Source organism: Lottia gigantea (assembly GCF_000327385.1).
Source record: "Lottia gigantea unplaced genomic scaffold LOTGIsca_15, whole genome shotgun sequence".
In the NCBI taxonomy this organism is placed as follows: domain Eukaryota; kingdom Metazoa; phylum Mollusca; class Gastropoda; family Lottiidae; genus Lottia; species Lottia gigantea.
In genome coordinates, this window is record NW_008707797.1 from 1,534,960 (window position 1) to 1,550,350 (window position 15,391).

Here is a 15,391-nt window from a genome sequence, read left to right on the forward strand (position 1 = left end):
AATAAAAAGGAAAGGGGGGGGGGGGGGGGGGTTGCATTTCTGTGTAGAATACAGGCCTTGTATTCTGGAAACGATCCTAGGTTCTTATCATCTAACATTGATTCTAAGACATCCTGGCCCTAAAATCGTTTTGAGAATACGTGGAGAGGTGAATTTTATAAAATGTCCATACAAGTGATATAGGGAGTGTTTTATACAAAAAAATTTAGATAGAATGATAATAAAAAAGCGTACGAAATTACCCACCATTGTTTGTTATATTGTTTCAAAAGTAATTACTTTAAACGCATTAAAAATCCTGTTTCCTGTCGAGAATAAATTGATTCTTTGAGAACTAAGTGAAATGAACAATAGTCCGTATGCACCAACATAAATATCAAATTGAGAAGAATAAAAGTCTTTAAAACGTTTCTATTTTATTCTATTTTTGTGTGCATCAGCTTATACTTAACTATCATGTATTTTATCCGTGCCGTAATTAAAATCTTCATTCACACTCAAACCATTTGAAAAGTGCTTCAGGACGTCAAGGTATTAGAGTTCGTTTTATCTTAACATTGTGAAGCCGTCTATTGTTTGCAGTGTGGATTTGTATTAATCCGGGGCCCTAACGTATACCTATTGTAAACATTATCAGCAAGAGTAAAAAGCTGATTCAATTCGTTCTCACCGAAATACAAAATGATTGTGAAGATGAATTTGAAATGAAATCGATGTTTCATTTTTGCAAAATAGATCCGCCGTGTGGTAAATCTGTTTTTGATTCATGATTCGACAAAGAAGAGTTTGAAGAGTCCCTGGCGATCTCTGACAGTGACATATTATCTATTAATAGATATTACACGTTTAATGTATCCAAGTTCATAATGGCCCAATTTGAAACCCTTCAGAGCGACATACGAAATTCCTTTAGAGTTACAACGAGAGCTAATGGTAAACTTAGTCGAAAAGGATCTACACAAAGTTCCAGTAGAAAGTCAAAGAACGAGTAAAGCAACAGAAACTGAAAATATCAAATTTCATTAGTGCTAAACCCGGTGTCAGAAGACCATCTCATGCAATCCAGACCTTAATTCTTCTAAGACTCGATTCTACTTCAGACCAGAACTTTTCATAGGTCACATTTAGACGCTTGCCATCAGAGCTGACTACACCTACTGGATTACAAGGCGCACATGCATTTCCAAACCACCATCCACCACCGTACTGTACCGCACAACTCATTCCGTTGTCGCTGCCGTGATCGTAAGTAGCGAACGTTGATCCGACGAGATCCGTCATGCAGTCAGTGAGCTTTCCGGAATAATATCCGACGGATTCAATCTTGTAATCATCCGTTTCGTCTCCTATCAAGAAATTTGAATGGGATCCTGTCAACTGTGCTCCGCCTGCTATTGTTTCAAAGGTAAGTTTTGCTGGTACGCCACGAGCTGCTCGACCATTGACTATACTACTAAGGTGATCTAATCCTAGCCAATGATCGCCAGTCAGAGCCCCGAATCCTTGTCGATAGTCGCTCCACGATTTGTTCAGCCTAGTTTTTTCCGACACGTGATATAAAATATATGATCGTCCACCATAATTCATCTGACAATGAACTCTGAACGGTTCTACTGTTGGACTCGGTTGAATCTGTAGTCGAAGATCTTGTTTAGGATAGACACCAAACCCTTCTTTACAATCTACAAATAAACAAATAAATAAATACATAGATAAACGATGAAACCAATACAACAGTTTTAGGCAATACTGAAATCGAATGTCACCCGCCAAAGATGCGAGAACTGCAGCCAGAATTTAGTATTATGGTCAAGGGTCACACGTGATCACCACAGAACAAAATACCAAGAGAGCTGGAGAAAGGTACTGAATTCTGGTCAACTTTGAATACTTTCTAGAAACAGAAGTACAACACCGTGTCGGGCACATTTTAGCAATTAGGTATTCTAATTCAGCAAAACCCCTCTTTTATCTCTAGACTATATCTGTCTCTCTAAAGTACATTCTTCTTTCTTTATTGTTTTCGTTTAATATTTTATATTTATATTTATGTATGGAGTAGAATTAATCAATTAATACAAATTAAAAATTGAATATTGGAATAATTTATTAGAACAATAATTATCTTTGATATCAAGTAGTATTATAGAAGATAATGACTGGGCATTATTGATATATTGAAGCTTATGACATCATATTATATTAATATCGGCTCCATATATTGATTTAAATTAGAAGTACAAAATATAGGTTTCTTAGTTGGTTAAGGGTAGAGATCGCATTAGATATATATGATGTCTTCCAATAACGTCGATTCCCATTTTGACCTAAAGTATTCCGATTTCGCCATTTCCCATATCACCCTTCAGAATTCGCTCAAAATCTATTCCACTTTTGCCCTTTCTCCACTTAGACCCCTTTCCCACATCACCCCTTCCTCAATTTATTTCCCAAGTGAAAAACAAAGGGACATAATTGGAAGAGGTAAAATGAGATTTGGCCATACTGAAAGGGGCGACCTCTTTCCAACTTTATAGGACCATGATAGGTCTAGTTTACAATCGCACAATTTCCAGAGAATGTGCTAATTCATGGCTTTACTGTGTTTAAATTTCTAATTAGTTTTTAAATCTTGGAACAGAATCTGTTTACGTTATGCATTAAAGGATTGTGATTAATTAACGCTTTCATTAAATCAGTCTATTCGAATTTTTTTTTTCGCCTCGTTTTGTACAAGTATATTATATTCACATAAATAAAGTATGAGCTTGAGAAGAATAATACGCTCTAGGCATTCAAACCTTTGTTTTGAGTTTCCGGTTTCGTGCGACTATCAAGATGATGTATTTAGTAACCACATTTAGGCCAAATTCTGAATCTAACGTAATGAAAGAAATTCGGGACCATGTGGTGGCGCCTATAAAATTGCAATCTGTTTGAAAAGCAGTCTTCTTAAATTATACCCAACCTCTTTCCGTTTATTTTTTTAGCTTTTATTTTTAATATAGCCAATTCAGTTGTAGCTTCTTGAACATTCGTCAGTTTGATGATACCCCCAGCCAATCAAATGTCTGCCCTCTCCAACGCTGGGAATCATTAGATACTAAATGTAGTATCTGTTTGAAATTATGTTGAAGATTTCTTCAGTTCATGTTCAGCAGGTTACAGCTCGTCTATGTTCACAATGGCTACTTCGTGCAAAATATCTTGACCATAGTGAAGAAACAACTGGTTGTGTGATAAAAATGCCAATCTGAATTTCATTTTAGTTAAGTTTTCTAGTTAAGCCCTCAATTTAGAATTGTCGCATTGACGTTAAAGGTGATTTTTTTCTTATTTATAGTGTTAAATTAATCAAACTATTTGATGAATTGGTGTTTCTAATGAATTATCATGTATTCTTAATCATATCATGTTCTTATTGCATATAATTAAGAGTTTTAACCAATCATAAATATCAATGTATGTACAGTCTGGATAAACAAAAAAGACTTTTTGACCTTTCTTGATCGGTCACTCATTGGAATTCTGCTGGTAATTCTCTTCTAATTTAGCTAATTATGAATTAATTATGGACATGTGAGACAAACTGGTATTTTTCGAAGTCATTAAAACACCTCCACTTTCTATTGATGTAAGTTTTAGCATTTTCATTTTCATATGTGAAAATAAGGGAACCGTCTTATACATAAACTTCAAACAAAATCAAATCATAAGATCCTCCCCGTGACAAACTTACCATATATAAGTCTGTGACATTTCTCAGCGATATAACCATCAACACATTGACAGTTATCTTCAGAGATCAGGTGACCACCATTAAAACATCCAGCCTGTAACAAAGAATAGTAACTTGTTAGGTCCCACACAGATTTTTTTAGAATGTTTAAAAGGAATACTTCCTCTTGGTATGACCAACAATTTGAAACTTTGTTTATCAGTGGACTTACCTGGTGTCAAAATTAAACGACAGAATCCCTCTATGATCCAATAAATCCATAAACTAAATAATTTTGAAACATGCTTAGAAGAGTTTTTCAATAATTATTAAGTTTAATAGATATATTGTGTTATATAGAGATTTTATTCTTTAGTCATGACACCTGGTAAGTCTAACTGAATATATACACTTGTTGACCACGTTTGAGACTTTCAGTTTTATGTCCATTCTAAGAGAATGTATTCCTGTAGGAATAATGAATCAAGCTACTCCAAAACAGACCTGACTGCAAGATAGTTCTTGAATTGCCTTGGTACCAAAAGCAGCTTTAAACTTGGATTGGATGCCTCAGAAAAGAACGATTCAAAACCAAAACGATAGATCTGGCTTGGTACAGGTAGATATTTAAGTTTAAACCCCTAAGGCGGCGTAGTGGCGACAAAACGCCCCCCCCCCCCTCCCAACACAAAACTGTGTGATAAGAAACCTTTCATCAATTTCAAAAATCATACCTTCAAAATACATCTATTTTAAAAACATTCCTCATAAAACAAGGAAAATTATACGAACCCTTTAAATATTCAAAATTCCTACCTTTTCAAAATAAAACTGTTCGGTTTTCTCTACAGCAGTAGAACAATCTATTAACAAAATCATGTTGAATAGTTGACACTGGTGATCATGGTAAACCAGAGAGTAACATTTAGGATCGTTCTGACAAGCCACAGAACATTGAATAATGGAGGCGAACTCTAGCCTTGAATATTGGTACGAATCGTTCACTTGTGTATTTTTGCAATTTCTTGGAATTTCGTAAAACGTGCCAGAAAAAGCAGCATAAACAAAACTTATCAATAAAATCACACATTGGCTCCAAACTTTCATTTTGTTATTTTCAGATGAATATCTCAAATTCAAGTATTAAATTCTGTATCGGGTTCTCTATGACCGGTCTTCTAGAACACCTGATGCCACTTTGCGAATCGGTTTGTGAATTTCATATCCCTTTTTGGAAAGCCTTCTTAGCTAAAATTGTTCATTTGATAAATCGATTCCTTTCAGCACTGTTTAATCAGTCCAGAGATCTGTTACTTGTCAAGTAAATTTCAAATACTTTCCTTTAACGTCTTCTGTTCATATGCCTATTGCTGAAGCCTTGTTTAGGGATATATATCCAAAACATACCTGAACGACGCTTTTCAACTAACAAATTACACAAAGACCTTTAACTACACCAATTTTGGTTATTCAAAATCAAAATGGTGGGCATTCAAATTTTGTACTTTTGCGATCGAATAACTTCGTCTTTATGCGCCAGTCTGTCGTTGTCTAGTTTTAGTGAGTTTATATCCTATATACCAATAAACAGTGATGTTAAAAGATGAAATAACCAATAATCATTTCGTATATCAACAGTCAACACCACAACAAGAACTTGGTATTCCTTATATACATCTTCTCAATGTCAGTCTATTACCAACGTTGTCTTATACCATTCCCAATTGAAGAGAACGCTAGCTATTACAACCAATAAGAGGTTTCAACAGACAGTTTTAAACAAAAAACAGTGTTATAATGTAGGTTTCGCCAAGGTAATATCACGTTCACCATAATTCATCTGATAGAGAAATGCTTCAAACAAACTCATGAACCAACTCTGGCGACTCAAAAGACCAACTGGTAGAAACACAATAAAATCTCGAAACCTGTGTCTCTATGATTCCATGTATCCCAATACTGATCAGAAGGTTCGACAAAGATATAGCACAGTGCTGAAGTCTGCGTAACAGCATGATTTAGGTTCAGTTTTAATATTTTTATATCGATCGACAATAGATGTATAACAGTGAAAATATTTTGTTTAGAAATTCTTGTAAGAATTCAATAACCGTCAAGTACCTTCGATAAGTTTCGATAAAACAACACCATTAACGAACATTCTTGTTATAATGTAATGAACTTTTTGCTTCACTTCAAGTAATAAATACCGAGGAAATTGCATTTAATCTGCCTGACTTTCCTGGTCGACCTTCGTCAATAAAAATATCAGAGTCCAGATGTAGAGTACAGTGAGGACTAGACGAATTCATCAGTAAAAATATCACAGGTCAATTAGGACAGGACGAATTCGTCAGTAATAATATCACAGGCCAATTAGGACAGGACGAATTCGTCAGTAATAATACCACAGGCCAATTAGGACTGGACGAATTCGTCAGTAATAATATCACAGACCAATTAGGACTGGACGAATTCGTCAATAATAATATCACAGGCCAATTAGGACTGGACGAATTCGTCAGTAATATTATCACAGGTCAGTTAGGACTGGACGAATTCGCCTGTAATAATATTACAAGTCAATTAGGACTGGACGAATTCATCAGTAATAATATCACAGGCCAATTAGGACTGGACGAATTCATCAGTAATAATATCACAGGTCAATTAGGACTGGACGAATTCATCAGTAATGATATCACAGGTCAATTAGGACTGGACGAATTCGTCAGTAATATCATCACAGGTCAATTAGGACTGGACGAATTCATCAATAATGATATCACAGGTCAATTAGGACTGGACGAATTCATCAGTAATATTATCACAGGTCAATTAGGACTGGACGAATTCATCAATAATGATATCACAGGTCAATTAGGACTGGACGAATTCATCAGTAATATTATCACAGGTCAATTAGGACTGGACGAATTCGTCAGTAATATTATCACAGGTCAATTAGGACTGGACGAATTCATCAATAATGATATCACAGGTCAATTAGGACTGGACGAATTCAACAGTAATAATAAGTTCAATTAAAAAGAGTCCAGAAAGAATCACCAGGAACTCCTATAGATAGTTTTAGCTCAAAATTAGGCTTGATATGCCTTTAATTCCCATCGACTGTTGAAAAAAGTCCAACAAAACAAGTAGGCTGTTACCACTGTCCTGTCAAATTTTCCCTCGATGTACACTGTAGGGCGTTGCCCTTTTTCATAAACTCAACCTATCCCAGAAACATAAGACGTAAAACTCAACTTAATTTTCTTTCAAATCTGGTAATAAAGAAGTAGACAAGAAAGTTCATAGGATATTGTAATATTGATAAAAAAACCATCGATTAGTAAGTAATTCTTTTCTTAAATCGGTTTCGGTACGAAACATTTTGTACATGCATTGATCCTGTTATTGATTGTTTATTTTGAAATTCTAACATGAAACTTGACACATGTGCATCGGTCATGCAGTCTACATGTTGCATAATGTTGTTTCTTTCAAACTTAATACACTATCTAACTATTCAATAAAAACTGCATGACATCGTGTAACGCCATATCTCGCTATATTCGTAGCGAATTTCGTAGATTTTAATGAATCTTCAAAGTGATTATACTTAAACTGTTCAATAGACACTGTATGGCGCAAATTTAAGCACGTAAAGAGGCAAGGTGTCTGACATCTTCATGGCGTAAAGCTATTACGAATTTCGTGTTATACCTTGACAAGTCACCTTTCTTGTATCTTGTATTTTATTGGATTACATGCCAGCGAATACAGCCAATCCGACAGAAAGTCTGTAAACAATAAGTCATAATGTTGTCAGTCTTTATGTCGAGGACTCTGATTGGCTGTATTGGCTAGCGTATAATCCAATCAAATCATTCCGTGATACAAGAAAGGTGCCTATTGGAGTTAATGTATTGGCGTGCATGAGACGCAGTTCGTAATAACTTGGCACTGTGAAGATGATTTTATCCGTGCCATAATTAAAATCTTAATTCACACTCAAAACCATTCGAAAAGTGCTTCAGGACGTCAAGGTATTAGAGTTCGTTATATCTTAACATTGTGAAGTTGTCTGTTGTTTGTAGTGTGGATTTGTATTAATCCGAGGCCCTAACCTATTGTAAACATTATCAGCAATTCACTTTTTACTCTCTGAAGGAACAAAATACCTGAGGTTGCCCGTATTTCTGACCAAGTTATGATATTTTTGCCCGAAAAACATGCGTTTGGAGCTGCGAGGGCGGCGGGAAACCCCTCTGCCCCCTTTGGCTCTGCCATTGGTCTCCGGTTTGTAAAAACAAAGGTTCAGTAGAAAGTCAATGAACGGGTAAAGCAACACGTCATACAGTTTTTTGACTTCCAGACAGGCCCATATCAAGACTTAAATTGTTCGGAGAAGCAATGGTAATAATAATAGTAAATAAAATATTTAATAATAAAGGTGAAAAACTCGGCCAAAGGCCTCTTTACAATTTTGCCCTGCGAAATAAGATAACATAAAACTTAGTACATATATATTGTTAAGTTACAATAATAGAATAGGTCGATTGTCAGAATTTTTTCGGAGGGGGTAGGGTGGCCATTCCTTTGCCCTGTAGCTACGTGCCTGGTGTCAGAAAACCATGTCACTCAATCCAGGCCTTAATTCTTGTAAGACTCGATTCTACTTCAGACCAGAACTTTTCATAGGTCACATTTAGACGCTCGCCATCAGAGCTGAATACACCTACTGGATTACAAGGCGCACATGCATTTCCAAACCACCATCCACCACCGTACTGTACCGCACAGCTCATTCCGTTGTCGCTGCCGTGATCGTAAGTAGCGAACGTTGATCCGACGAGATCCGTCATGCAGTCAGTGAGCTTTCCGGAATAATATCCGACGGATTCAATCTTGTAATCATCCGTTTCGTCTCCTATCAAGAAATTTGAATGGGATCCTGTCAACTGTGCTCCGCCTGCTATTGTTTCAAAGGTAAGTTTTGCTGGTACGCCACGAGCTGCTCGACCATTGACTATACTACTAAGGTGATCTAATCCTAGCCAATGATCGCCAGTCAGAGCCCCGAATCCTTGTCGATAGTCGCTCCACGATTGGTTCAGCTTCGTATGTTCCGACACGTGATATAAAAAATACGATCGTCCACCATAATTCATCTGACAATGAACTCTGAACGGTTCTACTGTTGGACTCGGTTGAATTTTCAGTCGAAGTTCGTGTTTAGGATAGGCACCAAACCCTTCTTTACAATCTGCAAATAAACAAATAAAAAAATGCAAGGTTGAGGAAAAAAGTTCAAAGATAAAACCAATACATTAGTCCTAACATAAGTCGAAATCAGAGTCGAACGTCACCATCAAAGATGTGAAAACAGACAACGAATTAATACAAAGTAATAAGATACATCAAAATTCAGGTTTGTGGTCTAGGGTCCGACATGAGCGCCACCAGGAAATAACTATCCCTTGGAGAACAGATTATAAATTTCTGTTTATATCTTGAAATAATTCTTTGTTTTTCATGAAGACAATAGACAGAGTAATCCTTGTTTTATCAGATTCATTTGGTTAAGACTTTTTTTCAAAGAAATCAACAATAACATTCAGTTTGAAATTAAGCTGTTATTTATAATATAGATTTAAATATAACACACACACACACTCTTAGTATAACGACACACTTAACAACAAAACACACAAACAACCTCGATTCCTCAACATTCCCTTGAGCTTAATTACACTAAATAGATATCATTGAGCTGCCTACGCCAATGACCTTAAAAGGAATCTAAAACCCATCCACGTATTTTCAGTCACTCGTAGCTCTATTTGTCTTTAAACTGGTTACGACAGACGTCAGACAGGAAGTTACAATAGGATCTGTGCAATTGATAGATATTTCCCCCCAAATAAGAAGAGGCGAATTGGAAAGGGACACAATTTCGAAGAGGCGAAATGAGATAGGTTCATTTGGGAATCTTTTCAACTTTGCAGGACCATACGGTCGTGTTTTACAATCGCACAAAAAAAGGAGAATGTGTAAGTGCATGGCTTTACTTTGTTTTATTTTAATTGACACTTATTTAATAAATCTTGAAATGAAATTCTATTTTCTTTATGCATGAGTCGATTTTTGTTACCTAACAGCCAATCAGTAGTCTATTCGACGTTTTTCATCTCTTTGTTTTGTACAAGAATATTCTATTCACGTGAATAAAGCATGAGATTGAAAGAAATAATAAGGTCTAGGCATTCAAACCTTTGTGTATATAGCCTATATCGTGCGACTTGAGTTGATTAAATTTGTAAGAAAAATGTAGGCCTCGTTCTGAATTCACGAACTTGTGATGATGCCAATGGATTTGAAATCTGTTTGAAATGCAGTCTGATTAGAATTAGACCAAACTTTCGTTCCGTTTTTATTAGCTTTTATTTTTAACATAGCCACTTCAGTTAGGGTTTCTTGAGCATTTGTCCGTTTGATGATACCGCTAGCCAATAATATTCCTGTCCTCTCCAATGCTGGGATTTTGCGACGTGAACTTCAGTTAAGTTCTGCAGGTCTCAGCTTGTCCATCTTCACTATGGCTACTTCGTTTGTAATATCTTGACCGTAGTGAAGATTCAACTAGTCATGGGATTGAAAAGCCAATCTGAATTTCATTTTAGTTCAGATTTCGAGAATAAAGCACCATTTTGAAATGAAAATCTGAACGTTACGTTTCATGTTTTTATTTCTGTATATGATAGGATGTACAATAGTTTATAGAGTTATTGATTGATCAGCCAATCAGATGACAGGAACACTAAGATCTTCTGAATTCATGTTTTTGAGAAAATGCCCTGATGCAGTTGTCTTATTCGCAATACTACTAATATAAATAAAAAAAAACCCTCAAACCTGTGAACAAAATTAATACCCTTCACATCATTAACTTACCATACATAAGTCTGTGACATTTCTCAGCGATATAACCATCAACACATTGACAGTTATCTTCAGAGATCTGGTGACCACCATTAAAACATCCAGCCTGTAACAAAGAATGAGTGACTCAACTACCATACGGATTGATGGAACCAAGTCTACAGGCCCCGACCCCAAGGACCCTCACCCAGATATCTTCCATTAACAGACATTAACTGGACGTTCAGAGGGGTCTCAGAATGCAGGAAAGAATATATTTAATCAAAATTACAGGGGAATTGGCTCATATGGACCCTCACTCATTTAGTTGTCCATTACATAGAATGGTAACTTGGTGGATCTTACTAAGTTAGGGCTGGGTGGAAAGATAGTTCTGGCTTCCAAAGATTTATCTGGATTGCCTTGAAGTAAAGTATCAAAAAACGGTTTAAACTTGGTTTGACTGCATCCTAGATCTAATCGTTATAACTTTATCAGAATAACTTATAAAGAAACTCTGCTCCAAAACTGATCTGCCTCTAAGATAGATCTGGCTTGTTTCAAAGAAAATTTGAGTTTAAACCCCGAAAGCCGTGTGGTAGCGATAAAACACCCCTTCCCATAATTCAATTTGCAATTTAAATATTCAAAATTCCTACCTTTTCAAAATAAAACTGTTCGGTTTTCTCTACAGCAGTAGAACAATCTATTAACAAAATCATGTTGAATAGTTGACACTGGTGATCATGGTAAACCAGAGAGTAACATTTAGGATCGTTCTGACAAGCCACAGAACATTGAATAATGGAGTCGAACTCTAGCCTTGAATATTGGTACGAATCGTTCACTTGTGTATTTTTGCAATTTCTTGGAATTTCGTAAAACGTGCCAGAAAAAGCAGCATAAACAAAACTTATCAATAAAATCACACATTGGCTCCAAACTTTCATTTTGTTATTTTCAGATGAATATCTCAAATTCAAGTATTAAATTCTGTATCGGGTTCTCTATGACCGATCTTCTAGAACACCTGATGCCACTTTACGATTTGGTTTGTGAATTCGATATTCTTTTTTGGAAAGTCCTCTTTATTATGATAAGGTTCCTTTCAGCTATATTTATTCAGTCCAGAGATCTGTTTCTCTTCAAATAAATTTCATTTGATAGTTTTGATGTTTTGGTTTTAACTAAACTGAAGGCAGGCTTACTTTCCTTAAAAGTTTTCTGTTCATATGCCTATGGCTGAATTTATATCCAAAACATACCTGAACAACACTTGGAAACTAACACCAACTACACCAAGACCTTAAACTACGCCCATTTTCACAGATCCCTGGTTGTTCAAAATCAAAATGGTGGGCATTCAAATTTTGTACTTCTGTCAGTTGACAAACTACCAAGCCTTCAAACAAACAGCAACGTCTTTATGCGCCAGTCTTTCGTTTGTAGTTTTCTTGTAGTCTTGAACGAGTACTTGACATCGATTCATTGATGAGTGAATATCCTATATACCAATAAACAGTGATGTTAAAAGGTGAAATAACCAATAATCATTTCGTATATCAACACCACAACAAGAACTTGGTATTCCTTATATACATCTTCTCAATGTCAGTCTATGACCAACGTTGTCTTATACTATTCCCAATTGAAGAGAACGCTAGCTATTACAACTAATAAGAGGCTTCAACAGACGGTGTTATAATGTAGGTTTCGACAATTGCTGACCGAACCTCATTATTAATAATATCATAACGCCATTATTATACTGTTCAATAGACATTGTGTGACGCCATTATTATACTGTTCAATAGACATTGTGTGACGCCATTATTATACTGTTCAATAGACATTGTATGACGCCATTATTATACTGTTCAATAGACACTGTGTGACGCTATTATTATACTGTTCAATAGACACTGTGTGACGCTATTATTATACTGTTCAATAGACACTGTGTGATGCTATTATTATACTGTTCAATAGACACTGTGTGGCGCCATTATTATACTGTTCAATAGACATTGTGTGACGCCATTATTATACTGTTCAATAGACATTGTGTGACACCATTATTATACTGTTCAATAGACATTGTATGACGCCATTATTATACTGTTCAATAGACATTGTGTGACGCCATTATTATACTGTTCAATAGACATTGTGTGACGCCATTATTATACTGTTCAATAGACACTGTGTGACGCCATTATTATACTGTTCAATAGACATTGTGTGACGCCATTATTATACTGTTCAATAGACATTGTGTGACGCCATTATTATACTGTTCAATAGACATTGTATGACACCATTATTATACTGTTCAATAGACACAGTGTGACGCCATTATTATACTGTTCAATAGACATTGTGTGGCGCCCTTGTTATTCTATTCAATAGACATTGTGTGACGCCAAGATTTAGATGATGTGTGATGCCACTATTATACTTAACACCATTTTGATACTGTTCTATTGACGCCTTGTGACGTATTACAAAATAGCTTACGGTTTAGTTTTCTTTTCCTGCTTAAGCTATTAAAGGTAGACAAGGCCATGTACATTGATAAAGTTTTGCAAACACAGGACCATTAACCTTTCTGATTCTCATTCCCGAACAGTCGAGAACTCGGTAAGTTGACTCTAATGACCAAACGTTTTGTTTTGTCAGTTCTTCCGAACTTAAATGGACAAAAAAAACTATCAAGTATGTTCAAGTTGATTATCGACCATGTTTAATTAAAAATTACGTTTTTTTAAAGTAATACCCTTAACAAACCGAAAACTATTAGATATTCTGAGCTGTAGCTTTACAATATTTAAAGTGTCATTATAACAGAACAATACCAGTGTCTGTTAAACATTCCTGATCGATATTCCCTTTTTCTTTTATGTTTTTTTTTAGTGTCTCGAAGTTGGAATGTGGACAATAAACAAAGACCCCGTGTGGCACAAGTCTATATATATTCTCTTGCTAGCAGTGGAGTGGAGATTCTAACCCCCAACCCCCTCACACACACATACACACACACCCTGACATTCTGTATTTTATACTCCAACTCTAGACGTCAGTCAGACTAGGGTGTAAAACTCCATTCATTTCATTTAAATCTGAGCCGAAAGGTACTGAATCGGATATGTCACAAGTTAATTCTCCTTTCTCCGCCATTTTGAATTCTGTCTACACCTTATACTATGGTACACGTGAACCCTATTCCATTTTGTTTTAATGAACTTCCGGTTGATCACAAAGCAGAATTCACAGATCGAGGGCCGTTCATCACAAGATTGATTCCTTTTAATTATTGTCATATAAATGGAATCTCACTTAATGATGAGAGCTCAGAAATCAAATGAAATGAATGGAGTTTTACGTCCTACTTTTCTGCTAAGGGCTCAGAGTAAAAATATAGATATTGTCCGGTGTCATATTGTGGTCTCCCTATACTGCAGTATGGAGTTCAGATTTTGGGTATTCTATGGAAAAAAGATAAAACAAGGTATGTAAAAAAAATAATTTGTTTAATAATTGAAGAGTTAAATATATAAAATATACATCGACATTTTAACATCAATCATCATTCTACAATTTTGATTTTATTTTCAATATCAACACTAACATATTTATCAGAGAAAATCTGTTCCTAGTTGATTCTGTACACTAAAAATTTACATCTCACGCACTCTTAAAGATATTATAAAGAGGTTTCGTAATTTATATGTGTATTATGACGTCACTAATTGGGAAGTCCTTATGTGATAAGGCATATTGATGACGTCATCAAACATTTAATTTTAATGGAATTGCAGGAACCACAGACGTCTGATTAATAATTAGAATGGTGCTAATTGATGCTATCAGTGTCCCCGATACACATAAAAAATTTAAAAAAAATCTTTACAATGCCTTTAATATTTCAAGCTACATCATGTTGGTGTGGTTGTAGTTGTGTTATGTTCAAGTTTTCCAGTTTTCCAGTTTTTCAGGGAATACAGGAACCACAGACGTAGGTTGGTAATCAGAATAAAGTATAATATAAGCTATCAGTCACCTAAATACAACTTGATAGGCTAGAAAACGGCTTCAGGGATAGTTTAACACTTTGGGACTCGTGTAAATAGAAAATTGGATCCAAATTTATGGCGTAAAGCACGAAATCCATAATGTACGATATACTTGTCAAATGTTTACGATAAAAATGTTTATGATAAATATGATAAAATATTTTTAAGTTTTAGATGAAAGAATTGGATTAGATATGATAAGATGCACTGATTGTTTCCATTGCCATTTATTGCTGCCAACGATATCATACTCCACCTAAGTTATTAAAATAAGTCGAAGGTATGCACCTCCCATCGTATCACGAATACTTGTTTGACACCTCGAGAAAGTGTGAAGATGCGGGCGTAGTTTGGACACGATGTGCACCTCCAGGAACTTTTCAAATACGACAAAGAACAGTGTTGCGGGGAAATGAAATGAATGATGAACTTTTCTTTTGAGATCTTAAGAGTTTTTTTAACAACCTTCAAATAAGGTTAAAGGGGTTGTAAAGAGAAATTCGAAACTGTTTACGTTTATCAGGGACACTGATAGCATCAATGTCCACAATTCTAAATTTCAGGCAAACGTCTATGGTTCCTGCAATTTACACTAAAACTAAGCGTTTTATGACGCCACTATCGCAAAGGCCTTTAGCGGAATTGCAGGGACCACAGATATCTGATTGAAAATCAG

At 35.5% G+C, this 15,391-nt stretch overlaps 3 protein-coding genes across 3 annotated transcripts; 1 reads left to right on the forward strand and 2 right to left on the reverse strand.

Annotated features, from left to right (window-relative positions):
* Nucleotides 1–1,149: 1,149 nt before the first annotated feature.
* Nucleotides 1,150–1,638, reverse strand: LOTGIDRAFT_97067 (hypothetical protein; the record flags this gene model as incomplete). Its single annotated transcript, XM_009050440.1, has 1 exon — nucleotides 1,150–1,638. A coding segment is annotated over one exon (489 nt), but the record flags the coding sequence as incomplete, so codon positions are not given.
* Nucleotides 1,639–5,199: 3,561 nt separating this feature from the next.
* On the forward strand, nucleotides 5,200–6,766 carry LOTGIDRAFT_157847 (hypothetical protein; the record flags this gene model as incomplete). Its single annotated transcript, XM_009050441.1, has 2 exons — nucleotides 5,200–5,202; nucleotides 6,062–6,766. The coding sequence occupies 2 exons, from the start codon at nucleotides 5,200–5,202 to the stop codon at nucleotides 6,764–6,766; spliced, it is 708 nt and encodes a 235-aa protein (XP_009048689.1).
* Nucleotides 6,767–8,358: 1,592 nt separating this feature from the next.
* LOTGIDRAFT_157848 (hypothetical protein) lies at nucleotides 8,359–11,364 on the reverse strand (the record flags this gene model as incomplete). Its single annotated transcript, XM_009050442.1, has 3 exons — nucleotides 8,359–8,987; nucleotides 10,676–10,769; nucleotides 11,302–11,364. The coding sequence occupies 3 exons, from the start codon at nucleotides 11,362–11,364 to the stop codon at nucleotides 8,359–8,361; spliced, it is 786 nt and encodes a 261-aa protein (XP_009048690.1).
* Between the last annotated feature and the right edge of the window lie 4,027 nt (nucleotides 11,365–15,391).